Source organism: Xenopus laevis, chromosome 6S (assembly GCF_017654675.1).
Source record: "Xenopus laevis strain J_2021 chromosome 6S, Xenopus_laevis_v10.1, whole genome shotgun sequence".
Lineage (NCBI taxonomy): Eukaryota > Metazoa > Chordata > Amphibia > Anura > Pipidae > Xenopus > Xenopus laevis.
In genome coordinates this window covers 55,336,513-55,358,014 of record NC_054382.1, presented here as the reverse complement: position 1 = coordinate 55,358,014, position 21,502 = coordinate 55,336,513, and the positions used below count along the sequence as shown (strand labels likewise).

The 21,502-nt window shown below is 40.9% G+C and overlaps 1 protein-coding gene across 6 annotated transcripts in view; it reads left to right on the top strand.

Moving 5' to 3' along the window:
* galnt1.S (polypeptide N-acetylgalactosaminyltransferase 1 S homeolog) overlaps nucleotides 1–21,502 on the top strand; it is a 239,510-nt gene that overhangs the window by 206,532 nt on the left and 11,476 nt on the right. For all 6 annotated transcript variants that reach the window (XM_041567102.1, XM_041567103.1, XM_041567101.1 and 3 more), the window contains 2 exons: nucleotides 10,727–10,825; nucleotides 20,043–20,177. In XM_041567102.1, coding sequence (XP_041423036.1) covers nucleotides 10,727–10,825; nucleotides 20,043–20,177 — 234 coding nt within the window. The remainder of the gene's footprint in view (nucleotides 1–10,726; nucleotides 10,826–20,042; nucleotides 20,178–21,502) is intronic.

The window sequence follows — 21,502 nt, the reverse complement described above, 5'->3', positions numbered from 1 at the left end:
TCCAGTCTGAATGGAGAAGGGGGATATATATCTGCCATTATACTATACACTATATATCCCCTCTGGTTATGCATATCCCCTCTGCCTCAACCCAGTGGAGGTGGAGGCACTACAAGAGGTAAATCAGAAAAAATCTCATTGTTTCTCTGCAGAAACTCCCTTACTTGCTGGGTTTGGGCTTTTGACAATGAGTTTGCTACCAATAATACAATACAAAGTGGAGTGCTGCAATCCGTATATACCTGTTTGGTTTCAGGTGCCTCTGGGTGTGTGGCCCAAAAGCTGCCAAGGGCCCAAAAATAGTATCCAGAAGCAAAACACCAAGGGCGCTACTGATGGTGTTGAACCAGTGTAGGTCGTTTATTAGCTCATAAAATGGCAATGTTTAAATGAGGTTGCCACCAGGACACTATCAGCCCCAACCTGAGGCTCAAGTCTCATACTAGCAAGAGCAAACACTGGTTCTCTACCTCTAAGGTTTTAACAAATTTATGTGGTAGATTTGGTAGGGCTTTCTCTTACCAGATTGGTGAACCTTATAATTCACCTCACCGACCTTGTCTAAGATTTCAAATGGGCTCTGCCCCCTGGCTAAGAATTTGCTTTTCACTGTGGGTACCGCCACTCTATCCCCCACCTGAAAGTGCCTCATATTAGCGGATCCAGTATACCCGACGTTGTATATACAATGCCGATTTTATAGCCGGCGTTGAGCCTCTTGGGCACTTGTTGCTTAATCAGTGGTATCACACCTGCAATCCTTTCCTTCTTTAAAGAGATATACTCCAAAACACATTTGTGGGGAGTAGCTTCACTCTCCCAAGCCTCTTTTACAATATCAAGAAGCCCCAGGGGGCCTGCGCCCGTATCCCAACTCAAATCGGACCTTGGTGACTCTATAAAGCAGATCGCTGTTTACAGCAAAGTGAAGCCATTGTTTATCTGCACCTGCTTCCTGAGAAACACCATTTATCACAATTAAGGTGGAATCCCACATCTGGGCAGTGCTAAAGGCTCCCCTTGACATATCCAGATCAGGAGATACAGGGTTTTATGAATCCGCCTCATCATCCTCCCCAAGCATTACCTGTAATGGGGAGAAACCCTCCCCCCCCCTCAGAAGACGGCTCGGTCTTCAGACCTGAATCCTCAGTGTGTGTGTTTACTCACCACCCCAACCTCATGCACAACCAGGGCCAGATTTCGAGACGCAACGACCCAAGGCCACATGGTCCCAGTTCCGACCTCTTTTGGCACACATGCAGCAGCTGCAAGGTCCTAGCGATGGCCCCGCTTGCTCATGTGAGAGCCCTGGGGAGTTTTGAGTCCCCAGTGCTCTTTAGGGATGCAGCTGGGCGGCATGCCGCCCTAGGCCCGGGCCTTCGTAGCCTCGCCACAAATCCAGGCCTGTGAACAATAGATTTGCCTGCAGTGGTAATTGTTACTGAAACTAGCGGGTAGGACATGGTATCTCCATGAATGCAGACTACCCAAACTGATTTTGATGCAGGTTTGAATTCTTTGAACACACTGTCCAGTACAAGGGTCACTATGCTTCCCGAATCCAGGAGCTTGACTGGGTGTAGACAGTACACTCGAATTGCCCCTCAAACAAGTCAGGGCATGCAGTAAAAACATTTTGGGCATAGCAGGAAAGTTGCTGGAGAGCCCCACACTCCATGGACTCCTCCTTCCACAGGCACTGTGCTCTAGTGTGCCCCCAGGCTTCACACCTCCAGTATTGCATGCTCCCCCCTTTAGGCGTGAGGAGGTACCTGGTTGTGCCCCCTGTTGGGCTGGTAGGGACACCTCCATTTTCTTTCAGACTGACATCAGAAGTCTGCAGAGAAATTTTCCCAGCTGGTGTAGATTTCTCCTAACATAAGACGATGAACTGTCATCGAGGAGGGAGCAAGTAGTTCCTCGGTTGCAGTGCACCTTTCAACCATCTTGACCATCTGGTCTGCCATTTTGTTGTCTCCATGACTCACCCAATGCTGTAGGTTAACAGGGAGGGACCCAAGGTACTGGTCTGTCATGATCTGCTCCACAATCTGGGGTCCAGTCAGAGCCTCACGTTGCAGCCACTTGGTGACCAAATGGATAAGGTCATGCATCTGTGACCTAGGTGGTAGATGGTTTGATATTTCCACCGGTGCACCCTCTGGACTCTGACTGCTGTGGTTACCCCTAGGCTTGCCAATATCTCTGCCTTCAGTCTATCATAATTCATGGCATCAACTGGGTTAAGATCATTATACACTTTTTGTGGATCGCCAGACAGAAATGGAGCTATTAGGCCCATTTATCCTGGGTCACCCTCATCATCAGTGGGAGACTTTTGGAGAAAAATTACTTGCCTGGGTGGTTACCTGGTTACCCTGGGCCACTGTAACTGTCTCCCATCCTGGAGCAAGTTGCTGTATGGCCTTAGCCAACCATTTGGCTTGGGTAGTTGTAGTCTCTTGTAAGGTATCTGCTTATATGGCAACAGACTCTCGCAAAGCAATTATCTGAGCATCTGTGTAGTTCTGTTCAGTTCAGTTCTGAGTTGTCATGATGGATAGCTGTGCCTCCAGACTCTTTTGCTGAGTTATGGTAGTCTCCCTCAAGGCTGTTCCTCTGTAGTCTGCTACTGCATGGCCATGCTCTGCTGAAGCTGAACTGTAGCCCAAAATAGCTGCTGCAACAGTTTGTACATCTTACTGTCAGGTTACTGTCTCTTCAAATGTCAGTTTTCAGTTTTTTTCCTTCGTTCCTTCGTTAGTGTCTGCCCGTATCTAAGCACCAGTTGTTACATTTAGGGGGATCATACAGGGATTTGCACCATAAATGCAGGCCACTCCAGAGTGAAGGAAAAACAGTCCATTTATTGTTCAACTCAAACAAGGAGAGACCTGTTTGTGGGTGTTCATATTCAATAAGACTCAGATGATTTGTCCGCATAGCTACCACAGAACATCATCGACATGACGGAGCCCGCGTCTAATACACATTAACACTCTGAGGGTTGTCTGCATAGCATGTCACCAACCAGAGATAGTCATCAGGGTGCTGGCTGTTCTCCCTTTACTGGAGGATTCTATCTCTTAAACTGAGCTGTGTCATGAGACGGAGCATTTTTTTGGCGGGAGAATGAAAAAGGGCAAGATGGCGGTTCCGGACTAGAAGCAAAGGAGCTGAGGGGACTTTTTGTCACAGTTGCCAGTACAATGGAAATCTTCTACCTCTTTTGGGTCTCCGAATATTGCTCTTCTAGCTTTGTAGCAGTGACAGCAAAGAAACCTTTTATTCAACGGATTTTTTTAACAAAAGATAAAAAAAAATACAAAAAAAAAATACAAAAAATAAACAAAAAGAAATGCTCAGCAAGCTTTGTCAAAGGCATAATGCGGCTGATACTAAATAAGCGCACATTGAGCGTCATATAGTTGTCAGCCAATGGGGATGCCATGGCTGGAGCCAGGGAATGGGTTAGTCACGCCCATTAATTCTTACCAAGCTGGCTTTTCTTGAGGATGTGCTGAAAAGCAACAAAGTTGTACATACCTTATCAGTGATAAAGCAGTATATTGTGTAACAAATGTATCAAGGTTATGCAACAAGAATGAATACATTTGTGATGTGTAACATTAATTACCAAGGCAGCACGAAAGTTAAAGGACCAGTAAAATCAAATATTTTTATTTAAGAAATCCATTCTATATATTAAAAATAATGGCCATGCCCTACTACATTAATATAATATACCTAGCATTTTTAAAAAAAAATTGTCAGAAAACCTGACACTGTTCCGTCGCACAGCACCGGAAGTAAGTAACCGGTAGTCAAAATACAGCCAGTGAGTAACGTAGTGGGAGCCAGAGCGAGAGGCACAGCATCAACAGGCAGTGATGAGTGAAACTGCCGCCGGAGAGAGAGGCTGAGGCTCCAGGGAGACAACGGCTGCAGGAAGAGAACGATGAGGGGACAGAGTCTGTGGGGAGCGAGACATAAACGCTGGGGGGGAGGTAATGTACCAAGAACGGCTGAGCATGGAGAGAGAGAGAAATGCAGGGGGAGGCAGGCAATCTAAACGAACGGCTGGTAAACGAGCAGTGAGAGAGAGAAATTTAGGGGGAGGCAGGGAATCGAACAGAACAGCAAGAGAAGATAGAAATGCTCGGAGAAAGAGAGGAAACCAATGCGGGCTGTGTGGAGTACAACACTGTGGGCTAAAGACTGTCACAAACCAGGAAGTTGGGTGCCGGAAGAGAGACACAGCAGCCAGCACGTAAGGGAGAAGAAGGAGAAAAAGCAAGAAGATGGCGGAGACCCTGTGGATGTCGTGGGAAAGTGACGGTTTTAGTTTTTTCTGATGTCCCAAACAGCAGGAAAGATCAGCATATTGGAGGTAAGTAATGTATATGCATTTTCTTTTCCCTGAAAAAAAAAAATGGTGTTACTGGTCCTTTAAGAGATGGACTTTCATTGCAGAGAGGATTTTATTACAAAAATATAGGTTCCTCAGAAACCAATAGATATGAAAATGATAAATATATAATGCGTGCTAAAAAAACATATGATGTGTGTATGGGGATGATTAGGTATCATCTGTATTTGATTGTCTGATTGACTGTTTCAGATAAAGACATTCATAATGATACTTTTGTTTAGCCCATTAGGGCTCATGGCATTCAGATTGAAAATCCATTCACTCTCCTTGGCTAAGAGAGTTGATTCTCAGTCACCCCCTCTGATTCCTAAGGATATTTTGGATAAACCAGTCCTTTACTGGAATTATAATGATGTTCAAAAAAGTGTCTACTGACTGGGGCAATTTCTTTTTTGTTTCAATCCATTCTGGTGCATTATCAATGCTGGCTACATGTTCTAGGATCCTTTTCTTGAGAGCACGATTGGTCTTCCCAATATAAATCTTTTCGCAGGGGCAAGTCAGCATATAGATTACACAGTCTGTGTAGCAGTTAAAATTGTGGATGATATTGTGTTGTTTGCCAAATATATCTATAACAGATGATTGGTTAAACATGTAGCCACATGCCCTACATTTTCCACAAGGAAATGTGCCCCTGCGTGTTGATTTGACTTGTTTAGTATAGTGACTTCTTATCAAATAGTCACGAAGATTGGGTGCCCTACAGCAGCATGTTAATGGACGTGGTCCTGGTAATGCAGCCAGGGTTGGATCAGTTAATAGTATATGCCAATGATTTTTTCCTCATTCACTATGAGGGTAACATCTAAAAAGTCAATTTGATGGTCACTTATATTGTGTGTTAACCTGACATTGAGGTCATTGTCATTAAGTGACTTGAGAAATTCATTCAACAATTCACGGTCCCCTGTCCAGAGAAACACAAGATCGTCAATTTAACGATACCAAGCTGATATATATTGGGTGTAATGAGACATTAAGTCACCAAAAACCCAATAGGCTTCCCACCAACCCATAAAGAGATTTGCATAGGTGGGTGCAAATGCAGCCCCCATTGCTACACCTCTAGTTTGTAAGTTATATTTATCATGGAAGAAAAAAAGGTTATGGTTTAAATAGAATTCATGTAGATCCGCCATGAACAGGCCCGGATTTGTGGAAAGGCCACCTAGGCCCGGGCCTAGGGTGGCAGGATTTTAGGCGGGCAGCATGTTGCCCAACCACACCCACATTGGTTCAAAAACACTGGGGATGCGCTGGAGATACAATAATTTTTTAAATTTTCCCATTGATGATGAAAATTTGCACGAATAAAGGGGAGGGGACAGGGGCAACGGACGGCAGTGGGCCTAGGGGTGCCCTCTATGTAAATCCGGCCCTGGCCATGAAATCTATAAATTGGCTGTCCCACTTGCTTTCAGTCTCCATGAAATATCTTCAGTCCGTAGACCATGTTTATGCGAAATGAATGAGTACAATGACTCCACAGCTTTGATATGTTGAAGTTTACATAGTAAGTCACCTGTCTCTTATATATGATGGAAGATTCATCACAAAACTCCTTAATTTCAAGTCTATGTACTGACTTGCCTTTTCACATAAATTTCCATTCCCTGACACAATAGGGCGACCGGGTGGTTTGGAAATGTTCTTATGAATTTTAGGCAACATGAAGAATGTTGGAGTGGTGGAAAATACATTCAAAAGGGCTTTATATTCATTCTTATTAATTAAGGCAGTTTGATATCCATCAGTGATAAGAGTATTATATAGTGATCGGAAATTGTTGGATCATGATGTAATTTCTTGTAGGCTTCTGTTAGAACCCGTGCCAAATAACCACATTACCTCCTTTGTCTGAGGGTTTAATGACTATGTCGTCCCATTCTTTAATCTGTTGTAAAGCTAATCTTTCTGCTTTTGTCAGATTTTCCTGGCTGAGCCTGGGTAGGTTCATAAAATCTCTCATCACCAATTCTCCAAAGACATTAACCACAGGACAAATGTTTCTTGGCGGCATGACTTTTGGGTTTCATGGTGGATAGAGATTCAACCTGTTAAGATAACTCCTCTAAGTCATGGACAGCAGAATTAAACTGCTCTTGTCCTGTATTTTGCTTTGAACATTTGTGATTAAGATCATGTGGATAGGACGGATCCGGCATAGAGGACAAGGGATTAAGCATTGTGTACTTTGGTATATTCCCTTTATTGAAATGTTTCTTGAGTAGGAGTTTCCTACAAAACAGAAACAGATCTTTATACAGGGAAAATGAGTTAATATCATAACTAGGGGAGAAGGATAGACCTTTAGCCAAAATACAGTTTTGGGTTTCAATGAGGACATAGTCACTCAGATTAATTCAGATTCAGTGTCTCTGAGCTCTCCTCCTCCTGCTTTGTCCCCAGTAGTTCTGACGAGGATATTCCCAAACATCTCAATTCCTTAGCTCTCTTCCCCCCCCTTCTCCTGATGATTTTCTGTTTCCCAACCCTAAAAAAAGGTGGTTCATCAATCCTGTTGCAACTCATATGAGTATTATGTTCATCACATGATTTTTCAGAAGCAGAAAGATCACTGTGTGAGGTTTGTCTAGGGTAGCTCTACAGCTCCATTGAAAAATTGTCCCTATTGAGTAGTCATTAACATCCCTCATATATTTCTATTTCTTTTTATCTATTGTCTCCTGCACTCCTCGGTCAATTTCCGAGTTGACCATGGACATGCGATAAGGAATTGTTCATTTTGGGAAAATTCTGCTATTTGTTTCTCTAAATCACTAAATCATTTTATTGGTCAAATCACTCACATTGCGATTCTCATATTCACACGCCAGAGAGAGTAGTTGCATAGAGCATTTTCATCATCCACTATAAATGTTGGGAGAATTTTAATGCGTTACCCTCTTGGGATAATGTTGTTTTCCATATATTTATTGTATGTGGACACCATCCACCACGACTTTGAAAGCTTTATCTGTTGTTGTTGATAGCCTTTTAATAAGTCTTTCCAATCTCCCTCCTCCCCTGAGTGGCCTCTAGTGGCAATGTTTTGGGCAGAAAATGTGTCAGAGAATTGTGTGGTCCACTTCTCAAAGCGAGATTGTAAGGAGGGTATCGAGGAAGCCATTTTACAAATGATAGAGTGAATTGATGTGTGCTACACCGAGAATCCCACTTAAGATAAAAAGTATTTTTATTTTATTTTAATTTGTTCAAGGGAATTACTTAATCCTGAATGGGGTGGTGCAATCTTTAGGGTCTTTCTCTCCAGAATATTACATTAATTTAATTGACCTTGCACACCTTTGGCTGTTTTTCTATGATGGTCTATTTGTAGTAAATAATTCCCCAAAAGCTAGGTCTCCCTCCAGAATGTTGTAATTACAAGATAGAAAGATAGAAAGACCCCATAGGATTGGTCCTCTTAAAGATATACAACCCTTGAGACTAAGAATTGTGATAATGAAATATTTGGACTATTCTGAGAAAAATAGACTTTTTCAAGTCTTCCAAAAATCAAATGCACTAGAAGTTGAAAGGAAAAAGATACTTATCTTTCAAGACTATTTGATGCTTAAAAGAATTTTCTAAAACCTGTCAGTCAATTGGCCAATCTTCATATATATTTTCCTTTGATGTACCCAGAGAAATTAAAAATCTTTTTGCCCTACTGAACCAGAGTTTTCAGTGACCCTAGAGAGTCATCTACCTTTGCATTTCATTTGGAAAGGAAGGGTCTTATTTCAGATCTTTTAATGTTGCTTGACAACACTAGTAATGAATATAAATATACATTGGTCATGAACTATGGCAGCTCAAGAAAGAAATTATGCAGCATGACTTAGCGTTAGACTGCCAGCCATGAAGGTTTACAAACTATAGTAAATATAATATTTGTAAGTACACTTATAAAGTAGAAGAAGCAGTAGAATAACACTTGGTCAAAGTTAAGCAAATAAAGGGGTTTCCTCACAAATCTAACTGAACTGAATATTTACATAGTTAGAATTATCAAGTTAGAATTATCAGCAGTTTTACTCTCTTACTGTATGTGCATTATTGTCTTTGTCACAGTCATCATTCTTTGAATCTACTGCCTGTTTAAATCATGGCATAATAGGTGATTTTATATTTTGGGACTTCTCAATATACTATAGCATGATAAATGTGTGGTCCTTAGGACCAAAAGTGAGGACTGAGAACAAGAATAACATTCTGTGTATATAAAATCCTCCTAACTAGGATTGATTCTGTTTTTTAGCTAGCCTTGGTAGTACTACCTTGACCTTGAGGAATAAAAGATGGTTCATCTGATTGGTTATTTGAGTAGCTTTTTATGCCCATAAGTTTTTATGTCATAGGTTCCCAAGTTTATAAAAAATCCTTGATTTATTTGTTCAGGGGTTCTGACTCTCTGGGGCAAATTCACTAAGCGCCGAACACTAGCGTTAATTCGCTAGCGTTTGGCATTTTCGTTACTGCGCAAATTCACTAACGAACGCTGGCGTAGATTCGTTAGTGTAACTTCGCACCCTTACGCCAGGCGAATTTTCGCTAGGGACATAACTACGCAAATTCACTAACTTGCGCATTGTTCTTAACACTACCTTTTACGCTAGACTTCCTTCGCCACCTCAGACCAGGCGAAGCGCAATAGAATAGATAGGGATTGCTTCAAAAAAAGTCAAAATTTTTTCTAAGTCCCAAAAAACGCTGGCGTGTTTTCTACATTATGGGTGATAAGCTGAAAAAGATCAAAATTTTTTTTGGGGCTCCCCTCCTTCCCCCCTACATTTCCTGACTCATGGCAACTTACCTATACAGTGGGCACATGTGTAGGGCAAAATAAAATTTTTATTTGATGTTTTGAAGGTTTTCTAGGCATTTGTAGTGGTGATACATATTCCTCCATTGAAATTTGAATTTGGCACCGTATGCAAATGAACCATCGCTAGCGAAACTTCGCTTCGCTTGGCGAATTAATGCTAGCGCAACTTCGAAAACTTACGCTACCCCTGTGTGCAACTTCGGATTTTAGTGAATTTGCGGAGCGCTGGCGAAAATACGCCTGGCGAAGTTGCGCCTGGCGCAACTTCAAATCTTAGTGAATTTGCCCCTCTGTGAGTTCAGAATCCAAAGAGCTCATGTCAAATAAACATTATATTTTCTTCTCAAGTTGTCTCTGGTTCTTGAAGTTCCACAACAATACAGTGAGCATAGAAACATTATTGAGCAGGAACGTAACTTTAGAAATACAGGTGATTCATATATGATCTTCTTTCTCACTCATGATTTATGGTATTCTGTTTTATTTCCTCTACTACTTAGTAATTAATTTTTAGATACCAATTAACTTGTTTTAAATCATTATATTCCTCCTGTCTTGATTATGTAAGTGAAACTAATAATAAAAATAATAATCTGTTGCAATGTCACTTTTATAATTTTTTCCCCTTAATATGTATACAAAATAACAATTGCTGTACTGTTTATCAGATGGGCCCACAATTGGTAAATTGATTGTGCACAATTTTTATATAAATTGCTTATTTTGATATGCCCACTTTACAAGCCATGATTCTGGGTAGCAGGAAACCTTTGCAGGGCACCAGAAGTGACTCTAGTGGGACTTGTTCACAAGGATATAACAAACCTACTTTATTTTGCACTTTATAGCTTGCAATTGAATTTCTGTTAACTGAAGCACTAGGAGATCGTTTACATTGACTGACATAAATATGACATGAACATTTTTGTGTATCTAGTGTCACAGTTTGATGTTTTTATCCCATCAAGTTTTCTTTACCCTGTAGCTGGTTGTATTTCATAGTTTTGTTTCCATAGTACACTTAAAAAATCTCAAATTTTTCATAACTAGTAGGAAAAATCGCAATTCTATTCAATGTTAGTAAATGGCTCTTAGACTTAGGTTTCTTTAGGTCCATGAGTGCAAGCAGGTAAGCAATAAGGAGTGAGTGAGCACCAAATTCAAGAATGTAGGTGATTTCTTGATACAGGAAACAACACCTGTGGAATATACAAATGTTGCTTTCCACTTCCACTGCCTGTAAAACTATGTGATGATTAGTTGCTATTGGTACTGCAGTTGGGTCTGGTGGGAGAAATATAGGTTATTCTGAAAAGTATAAAATTAGCATTTTGTCTGTTAATGTGTGATATACACACTCTGAGCCTGAACTATTATATTTTCTCTGACACATATAACTAGTAGCATATACATATATTATGGGTTTGTTTTTTTTTTAATTATTTTTTTTCTAACAGATTAGAAATGTTGAGACAAACCAGTGTCTGGACAATATGGCAAGAAAAGAAAATGAGAAAGTTGGTATCTTCAACTGCCATGGAATGGGAGGGAACCAGGTATGATACTTTAGATTATATTAAAGGACCAGTAACATCAAAAAAAAATTTAAAAAAATTAGTTAGTACACAACTAAAAACAACCCATACACAAATTATACTTTAAAAAAGCAAAGTCTTTATTAAGAAATAACTTACAGAAACTCTGCTTCCTGTCTTCTACAGAAACGGCGAAAGGGCGACCATCCATTGAGCGGTGCTTGATTTCTCCTCCCTGGCTCTCTGCTGCTGGATCCTTCAGCTGCCACATTCTGTGCTTTCTGTAGTGCAGCGGCGCTTCCAGCAGGAACTTGAGGCGGATCTGCGGTGTTCCTATGGGCCATGTTCTCTCTCTCATTGCTGTAACAGCTCAGGCACTGCTGAGCTGCGGGGCTCTGCATCCAGCTGACTACAAGTCCCTGCGTCCCACTGCCGGTAACGCTTTCGGAGAAGCTGCCCAGCAGATGGGACGGATGCTTGGTGAGACTTGTAGTTTTGTCGGTAGCTGCAAAGCACCAGAGAGAAACAGTTGCAGCGGGTGCGCGCAGCTGCGAGGGCTCTAGGACGCGCTACCGGTTGTCCCAGCAAACTGTGAAGAGAACCCCCAAACACCTCTGATCCCCCCCTAAATACCTCGGCGCCCCCTTCCAAGTCTTCCTTCTCCCCTTGCCACACAGCCGCCCTACAGGGAACTGACCCGGACTCACCTCCCCGGGCGGAGGGGGATCTTGTAGGGCCCGAGCTGTTACAGCAGTGAGAGAGAGAACATGGCCCATAGGAACACCGGCACCGCAGATCTGCCTCAAGTTCCTGCTGGAAGCGCCGCTGCACTACAGAAAGCACAGAATGTGGCAGCTGAAGGATCCAGCAGCAGAGAGCCAGGGAGGAGAAATCAAGCACCGCTCAATGGATGGTCGCCCTTTCGCCGTTTCTGTAGAAGACAGGAAGCAGAGTTTCTGTAAGTTATTTCTTAATAAAGACTTTTCTTTTTTAAAGTATAATTTGTGTGTGTGTTTATATTCGTTGTGTACTAACGAATTTTTTTAAAAAATTTTTTGATGTTACTGGTCCTTTAAGTAGTCATTTCTAAATGGATTAGGATGCAAATATATTCATGAGTCATTGTTTTTGTCTCTAAAATCAAAATTAAAATATCTTAACCTAAAAAGGGGACTTAACCTCCAAGACTTTATCCCTGAATAGCAAAATGTCATGAATAATCCAAACAATATTTCCACAAAGGCAACATTTATTCACAACCATGCCCTGAGTATCAATTAAAAACAAGTTTAAAAACAAAGGTGCTGCGCATGGGAGGAGCGTATATACAGTAGTACCTGAAATTATGCAAGTTATTGGGTGATATTTATACTGCTATAAGGTACAAGACAGATCTGTCTGTAAGGTGTATGACGTGTCAACATTCAACCTATGCATGCATCTATACCACAGCACATATTATATCCGTGATTGATTAGCACACAGCTGGTTAAACAGAATATTATGGAAATGGGTGGTATGATGGGCAACAAAGCATAGATTGTAAACACTGTCCAGAACGTTATATGAATTTGAAGTTGTCCCAATAATGCGGATGTTGAATCTCCTTCAGAGAGCGACGTCCCAAGGTGTTGGTCAGGGACACAATATGAAAGTTATATGATAAAAGTCGGCCGTGGGGTCTGTATATTGATAGTGACAATTGGTGGCATTAGGAATCCATATGTGAAAAGTCTTACGACATCCTTAGCGATCGCAATTCTCCACAAAAAGTTTTTGTAACAGTGATGTGGATAACAGGCCTTATGGAATCCTATAATGGCACTGTCCTGCCTGATCCAAAATAGCATACATACAGACCGTACTCCTGAAGTTTTGCCACTGAGCCAGCTTAAGGTAAATGGTTGAGTTCAAGTCCAAGCGCAGCTTTGTCAAGAGGCCGACTGTGAAGCAATGAACGAGTCTTAAGGATGTAATCACGTGACCCTTCGTGTGCGTGTGACATTGCACTTCGTGAGCGTGATATGCCCTGTTGACATCCTTAAAGGGGTACAGATCTTTTAATGTATGCACTTCTTTCATCAACATCAAAGTGCCTGTATTCGACTGCGGGCCAAGTCCAATCTCAGCAATGATCCGCAGAATCATACACCACTGTGCAAAAACCCAATTATCTATTGGATATCATAGTCACTACAAGATACGAAATATACAGTATAATCAAGGCATTCCTACGACATGCCCTTAGGGCATGGTTGTGAAATCTTTAGCAATAATTAGAGTATTAAGATTAATTAAGAACAAAATTATAATTAAGTCCAGATTGTTGTCCAGATTACCACCTTTTAAATCACCATGGATTCGATCTATACCTTGAAAGTATGAGCCTGCATATATTCCCCTGTGTACACAATGAATGTGTTTTGCAATACTGGATAGTAAGTTGCAGTGTCTTATATCTAGTAGATGTTCATAGATTCGTCTTTGGTCCATTTTGTTTGATGTGTAATTTGTTGTTAGCCCTTAATTCTGCTGAATTCAGACTGCAAAAAACTTTATTCAGGACTTTTAAGTTTAGAACAAAATTATAATATTTGCTGCAATACCAGGACCAAACAGTCCTGAATAAAGTTTTTTGCAGTCTGAATTCAGCAGAATTAAGGGCTAACAACAAATTACACATCAAATGGACCAAAGACGAATCTATGAACATCTTAATACTCTAATTATTGCTGAAGATTTCTCAACCATGCCCTAAGGGGGAGACATGTCGTAGGAATGCCTTGATTATACTGTATATTTTGTATCCTGTAGTGACTATGATATCCAATAGATAATTGGGCTTGGCACTTGTATTTGCACAGTGGTGTCTGATTCTGTGGATGATTGCTGAGGTTGGACATGGCCCGCAGTCGAATACAGGCACTTTAATGTTGATGAAAGAAGTGCATACATTAAAAGATCTGTACTCCTTTAAGGATCTCAACAGGGCATATCACGCTCACAACGTGCAATGTCACACGCATACAAAGGGTCACGTGGCGACACCCTTAAGACTCATTCATTATTCACAGTCGGCCTCTTGACTAAGCTGCGCTTGGCGGCAAAAGGTCGTTGAGGTTGGTGCAGCGTTCTGGGAGAAGGGGCCACTCTTCAAAGATTTGTTGTGACAAAGCATCTTGATCATGGACATTGAACTCACTCATTTACCTTAAGACAGCTCAGTGGCGAAACTTCAGGAATACGGTCTGTATGTTTACTTGTGCTATTTTGGATCGGGCAGGACAGTGCCATTATAGGATTCCATAAGGCCTGTTATCCACATCACTGTTACAAAAACTTTTTGTGGAGTATTGCAATTGCTAGATTGCTAAGGATGTCGTTAGACTTTTCACATATGGATTCCTAATACCACTGATTGTCACTATCAATATACAGACCCCACTGCTGACTTTTATCATATCTATCATATTGTGTCCCTGACCAACACCTCGGGACGTTACTCTCTGAAGGAGATTCAGCATCCGAATTATTGGGACATCCTCAAATTCATATAACGTTCTGGACAGTGTTTACAATCTTTGCTTTTCAATCTAGCTATTCCACAAAACTCTTCTTTTTCATACAAACTAAGGACTTATAAATCCCACTCTCCTAGTCTATCTTTCCTTTCTATTGCTGGCAGCTGTGGACATTTCCCCAAACCCTGGCCCTTACCCCATCCCAGTTATATCACGACCACGAGCTCCTTCTCTCCGTAGCAAATTCAAACAGTACAGAACTCTTACTCCTATACCCAAAAACCCAGTTAATCTTTCCTGTGCTCTCTGGAATGCCAGATCTGTTTGCAACAAGCTCACCGCTATACACGACCATTTCATTGCAAATTCCTTTAACCTACTCGCACTTACTGAAACCTGGCTTTCTCCTACTGACACTGCCTCACCTGCTGCCCTGTCCTATGGGGGCCTACACCTTACTCATACTCCCAGACCTGGTAACAGACCTGGAGGTGGGGTAGGTTTGCTTCTCTCTCCCCGCTGTACTTTTAAAGTTCTTCCACCTGTTCCCTCTTTATCATTCTCCTCATTTGAGGCTCACTGCATTAGGCTCTTTTCTCCTGTTTCACTCTGCATTGCTATTATATATCGACCACCAGGACCAACTGCACAATTTCTGGACAACTTTGCTGCCTGGCTTCCTTACTTTCTTTCATCTAACATCCCATCCATCATATTAGGTTATTTTAATATACCCGTTAACAACATTAACAACTCTTCTGTCTTTAAACTTCTTTCACTAACCTCCTCCCTAGGCTTATCTTTGTGCTCAGACTCCCCCTCTCACTCCAATGGTAATGCCCTGGATCTCATATTTACCAGACTCTGTTCAACCACCAATTTTACTAACTCACCATTTCCCCTCTCTGATCACAATATTCTCACATTTCAACTCTCACTAACTCCCTCCTCACCCCCTGCTATTCCCTAAACACGTACTTACCGTGACTTGCAAGCTGTAGACATGTCACATCTCTCTTCTTCCTTTGACTCTCTTCACTCTAATATCTCAGCCATCTCATGTCCTAATGTGGCTACCTCTGTCTACTATAGTACTTTCACCACTGCCCTAAATGAGCTTGCTCCTATAAAAACTAAACATTCTAGACCCAAACCACTTCAACCTTGGCATACTGCTCATACAAAAGCGCTCCAAAGACACTCACGTGCACTTGAGCGTCGCTGGCGCAAATCCCGTTCAGAATCAGACTTTTGGAGCTACAAATCTGCCCTGCGCTCCTTTAACACCAGCCTCTTCCAAGCCAAACAAACATACTTTACTTCACTCATTAACTCCCTTTCTAAAAAACCAGCACAACTTTTCTCCACCTTTAACACTCTCCTTTCCCCTTCTCCACCCCCTCCATGCACATCTGTCTCTGCTCAAGATATTGCTGAGCACTTCAAAAACAAAATTGACACTATCAGAAGGGACATTACACTACTCAACCCCCCTAGACTTCCACCACCCTCCCTCCACACTCCCCAGTCTCTCCTGTGCTCCTTCACTCCTGTCACTGATGAGGAAGTCTCAAAGCTTTTGGCCTCTTCTCACCTTACCACCTGCCCGCTTGATCCAATTCCCTCAAAACTTCTCCGCAATACCAATCCTTGTCTAATCAAAGCCTTAACTCACCTATTTAATCTTTCGCTCTCAACTGGACTGTTTCCCTCTCAACTAAAACATGCTCTTGTCACCCCCATTCTGAAAAAAACCCTCTCTTGATCCCTCCAATCTTGACAACCTCCGACCTATCTCTCTGCTACCTTTCATCTCTAAACTACTTGAGCGCCTAGTCTACAACCGACTAACCTCATTCCTCTCTGACAATAACCTGCTGGACCCCCTACAATCTAGTTTTAAGCAACAACACTCCACGGAAACTGCCCTGACTCGACTAACTAATGACCTTTTAACCGCTAAAGCCAACAATCATTTCTCACTACTAATACTGCTTGATCTCTCAGCCGCATTTGACACTGTAGATCACCCTCTCCTCCTCCAGTCCCTCCAATCGCTTGGCCTTTGTGACAAAGCCCTGTCCTGGTTCTCTTCTTACATCACCAATCGTTCCTTCAGTGTCTCCTACAATGGAGTATCATCTTCTCCCCTACCTCTTTCTATTGGAGTTCCTCAAGGCTCTGTCCTGGGACCATTACTATTCTCCCTCTACACTTCCTCCCTCAGCAAATTAATAAATTCGAATGGTTTCCACTACCAACCCTATGCTGACGATACTCAGATCTATCTCTCATCTCCTGATCTCAACCCAGAACTCCTAACTCGCGTCTCCTCCTGCCTGTCCGCTATCTCTACCTGGATGTCGCAACGCTACCTTAAATTAAACCTCTCTAAAACTGAAATGGTTCTCTTTCCTCCAACTAACACCAGTAACATCCCGGAAGTATCCATCATAGTTAACAATTCCACTATTACCCCCTCTCCCCAGGCCCGGTGCCTTGGGGTCATTCTAGATTCTGCCCTGTCATTCACTCCTCATATCCAGTCACTTATTAAATCATGTCACTCCCACCTAAGGAACATATCCAAAACACGATCGTTTATCACCCAAGACGATGCCAAAATTCTTATTCACTCTCTCATCATATCGCGTCTAGACTACTGTAACTCTCTTTTAATTGGCCTCCCCCTCCAGAGACTGTCACCTCTCCAGTCCATAATGAACACTGCTGCGAGGCTCATACACCTCAGCAACCGCTCCTCCTCTGCCTCACCATTCTGTCAATCCCTACACTGGCTTCCGTTACCTTTCAGAATCCAATCCAAATTAATGACACTGACTTTCAAAGCACTTCATAACTCTGCCCCACCCTACATCTCTGAACTCATCTCTATATACTTACCCAATCGCTTACTACGCTCCTCTACTGACCTGCTACTCAACTCTTCTCTCATTACCTCCTCACATGCTCGCATTCAAGACTTTGCAAGGGCTGCACCCCTCCTCTGGAACGCTCTCCCACGGTCTGTCCGACTTTCTCCCAACCTTTCTGCTTTCAAGAAATCTCTGAAAACACACTTCTTTCGAGAAGCCTACCCTCACTCTGCTTAACTACCAAACGCAACACCACATACAGTACCACATTTCTCACCCACTTAATTCGATCTTGCCCGCGCCCACACCTTGTGTATTACTCCTTTCCCTTTAGACTGTATGCCTATGCTTAGGGCCTTCCTCACCTTTTTGTACCTGTTTTGATTGTGATGTTTGTTACTCCATATGTTCTATGTATGTAATTCTTGTGATGTTGTATAATGACATTTACTTTACAGTGCTACGCAATATGTTGGCGCTATATAAATACATGTTAATAATAATAATGCTTTGTTGGCCATCATACCACCCATTGCCATAATATACTGTTTAACCAGCTGTGTGCTAATCAAACACGGATATAATATGTGCTGTGGTATAGATGCATGCATAAGTTGAATGTTGACATGTCATACACCTTATAGACAGATCTGTCTTGTACGTTATAGCAGTATAAATATCACCCAATAACTTGTATAATTTCACGTACTGTATACGCTCCTCCCACCAGATTTATTTAAATCGGGCTGTGTGGTTCATTTAAGGAGAGGGATCCCTCCTCCCATGCGCAGCACCTTTGTTTCTAAACTTGTTTTTAATTGATACTCAGGGCATGGTTCTGAATAAATATTGCCTTTTTAGAAATATTGTTTGGATTATTCATGACATTTTGCTATTCAGGGATAAAGTCTTGGAGGCCATGTGCTTAATTTACTTCAGTTTGCTCCTTTTACTATTTGTGTGCTTGCAATATATAAACATGTACCAACTTAAGTTAGCTGGGAAAGGGATTTTCCTGTACAGGTATGGGACCTGTTATCCAGAATGCTTGGGACCTGGGGTTTTCCGGATAACGGATCTTTCCGTAATTTGGATCTTCATGCCTTAAGTCTACTAATAAATCCGGTAAACATTTAATAACTCCCAATAGGCTGGTTTTGCCTCCAGTATGGATTACTATTATCTTAGTTGGAATTAAGTACAAGGTACTGTTTTATTACAGAGAAAAAGGAAATAATTTTTTAAAAAATGTAATCATTTGGATAAAATGGAGTCTATGGGAGATGGCCTTTTCGTAATTCTGCGCTTTCTGGATAATGGGTTTCTGGGTCCCTGGATCTCTTACCTGTGTTTTTATTTTAAATAGTGCAAGTTTTTTTGGATATATGTAATGGCAGCATTACAGTCAAATCCGTAATGTTGCCACACTTACACTGAGTCGCCTTTTGAAGCGTCAGGTGCACAGCTGTGTTCCTCTCTGCCAAGGAATACATCCATAGTAAAACAATAAATCCAGCAGCACTCCGATATGTGATTCAATTGTATATTCATGCCATTAGCAAAGCAACATGGGCTTGATAGCTTGATAAAGGGCTGGCATAGCCCGAAACGTCGCTTTGCTAATGGCACGAATAAACAATTGAATCATATATCGGAGTGCTGCTGGATTTATTATTTTATAATGGCAGCATTACAATCATAATTGTGGAAGATGTGTGATAAGGGGCATTTAAAGTAATATTTCCGCACAATAGGTTATTTGAACATTATATTGAAGATGTGTTCAGTAGAGAACTTTCTGCATATTATGCGAGGTTATACATATAGCTCGCTCCACCACATCACCTGCAAATTAGAAACCAAAAGCAAATATCTGATGGTAATGGTTGTCTCCAATGTTAATACATGTGCCTTTGTCTCTTTATTTTCTTCACATATTAATTTGCTTACTTGCTCTTTCTGTGTTCTTTTACATTGTTAAATGAGTCAGAAACAGCAGAGAATAGACTAATAGTGAGGCGGGTATTTATTTTAAAAGCAATAACATTTTACAAGATTTTTGGAGTAAAGGTCTTGTTTTGGTTATTGATGTTTTTTGTGTATATAATGTGTAATGTAGCCATGTATTGTACAATGCTGTGGAATATGTTGGTTTTTTATAAATACGTGCTAATAATAATAATTTACAAATTACTTTAAATGCACTTGGAAATTAAGGTATGTTGGAAAGTTGCTTAGAACTACATTTTATTATGCAAAAAAAAACAACAGTTTTTTGGTGATATCCTTTAAGTGATGGTACAACTATATATTTATATAGTTCTGTTTCGATTAAATTAGAAAGTGTTATAACATTATTATTCAATAATTGAATTGATAGAAAAGGAACTTGTATATTTAAATGAAATGTATTTGATTTTTTGGAGGCATGTTTTTGCAAAAGCATGTAGGCATTTTTATTATTGTCTGCTTTAGTGATGTGCGGACCAGGCCAATGCCCTTGGGACCCGTGGGTCTGGCAGGTTCGGGCCGTCCTTGCATCCCCCTTTCTGGGAGGGTCCGGGTTGAGCTCTTCTGCCTGCTCTCCCCGCCCGAGACCTTACAATGCCGACTTCCGGGTTCAGCTTTTATAGACACACGCCTTCCCACCCCTTTTGTGACATTGGCAGGGCGCATCTATAAAAGGAACCCAGAAGTCGGGTTCAGGCGGGCGCGGGTGGAGGGAGGGCGGATATCGGGTGGTTGCGGGTCAGGAAAAACCTGACCCACACATCACTAGTCTGCTTTTAAACATTTAGTAACATTCTACCTTTTCTGACTTTTTTCTTATCCTCTCTCAAGGTTTTCTCCTATACAGCTAGCAAAGAAATACGAACGGATGATTTATGTTTAGATGTCTCTAAACTTAATGGTCCAGTTATAATGCTTAAGTGTCACCACTTAAGAGGCAATCAGTTATGGGAGTATGATCCAGTGGTAGGTATCCTTGATCATTCCAAAATGTCTTAACCCACAATTATTTTTAGGATCTCCAAATATTTGTTGTTGTAATTGATGGTATTTTTGTAGTACAAATGAATTCCCACAGTTAATTGGGTGTGTTTGCATAATGCATGTTTTCTTTTCCTTTTTCTCAAGCGACTCAAATTAAGTTTTGGACTAGCCTTTGCAACCCAAATTATGTATTTAGACTTAACTATGTAGTTTATGGTTTCCTAAAATTATATATCATCACGGTATTATAACTGACCACTAGAATGAAAATGTTAGACCACACAGCTGTAGAACATTCATTATCAATTGATATGAATTCATATGAATTATGAGCCTATGAACATTTTTTCATGTTTCTTCCATTTGCACAATATAAGGACTGATATTTTGTGCTTAGGTACAAAACTGTTTTTGAGCTATTTAAAGGGTGAACTTTATTAAGAGTTTGAAACTTTTGCCAATTGAAAAGATAAAGTTGGGAATATAGCAAGATCAGAATTTCTTGGCAAATGAACTGACTTTGCACATTTCTATAGTGATATCTGTGCACAGATATCACTATAGAACACAGAAATGCACAGAAATGTGTTCAAACTTTCCATAACCCGCCAGATTTTGTAAAATGGATGTGGCATTTGGGTGTGTGACCACAAAATGGGCGTGGTAAAAATAATTTGCCACACTATGCGTGGCAGATCATAGTAACATAATTAGTTAGGTTGAAAAAAGACACGTACATCAAGTTCATCCTTTCAAGTCTATATATAACTTGCCTAACTGCTAGCTGATACAGAGAAAGGCAAAAAAAAAAAAAAAAAACATTTAAAGCCAATTTGACTCCAAGATGGCAATCAGGTTAGTTCCTGGATCTTTTTTTTATTTTCTAATTTTGGGAGGCATGTGAATGTAACTAATACAATAAATTGCAATACAGGTATGGAACCTGTTATCCAAAATTCAACAAAACAAAAGCAAAGTTCTGATTGGTTGCTATGAGCAACATCACCGGTAATGTTTCCCTCCACAGCATGATAAATAGATCCCTTTGTCTACTAAAAAATAATTTAAACATGAAATAAACCCAGTAAGATTGATTTGCCTCAAATAAATACTACTTACATTTTAGTTTGACTCAAGTACATGGTTCTGTTTTATTACAGGAAAGGAAATATTTCTAAAAATTTGAATTATTTGTTTAAGCTAATTTCCTATCTTCAGTCACTAATGATATCTGGCACACCCTCCATTAAACCAAATAGTTACTGATCTTTTACTCATCTCACTTTGCTCCTGCTGCTAGTCCCAGG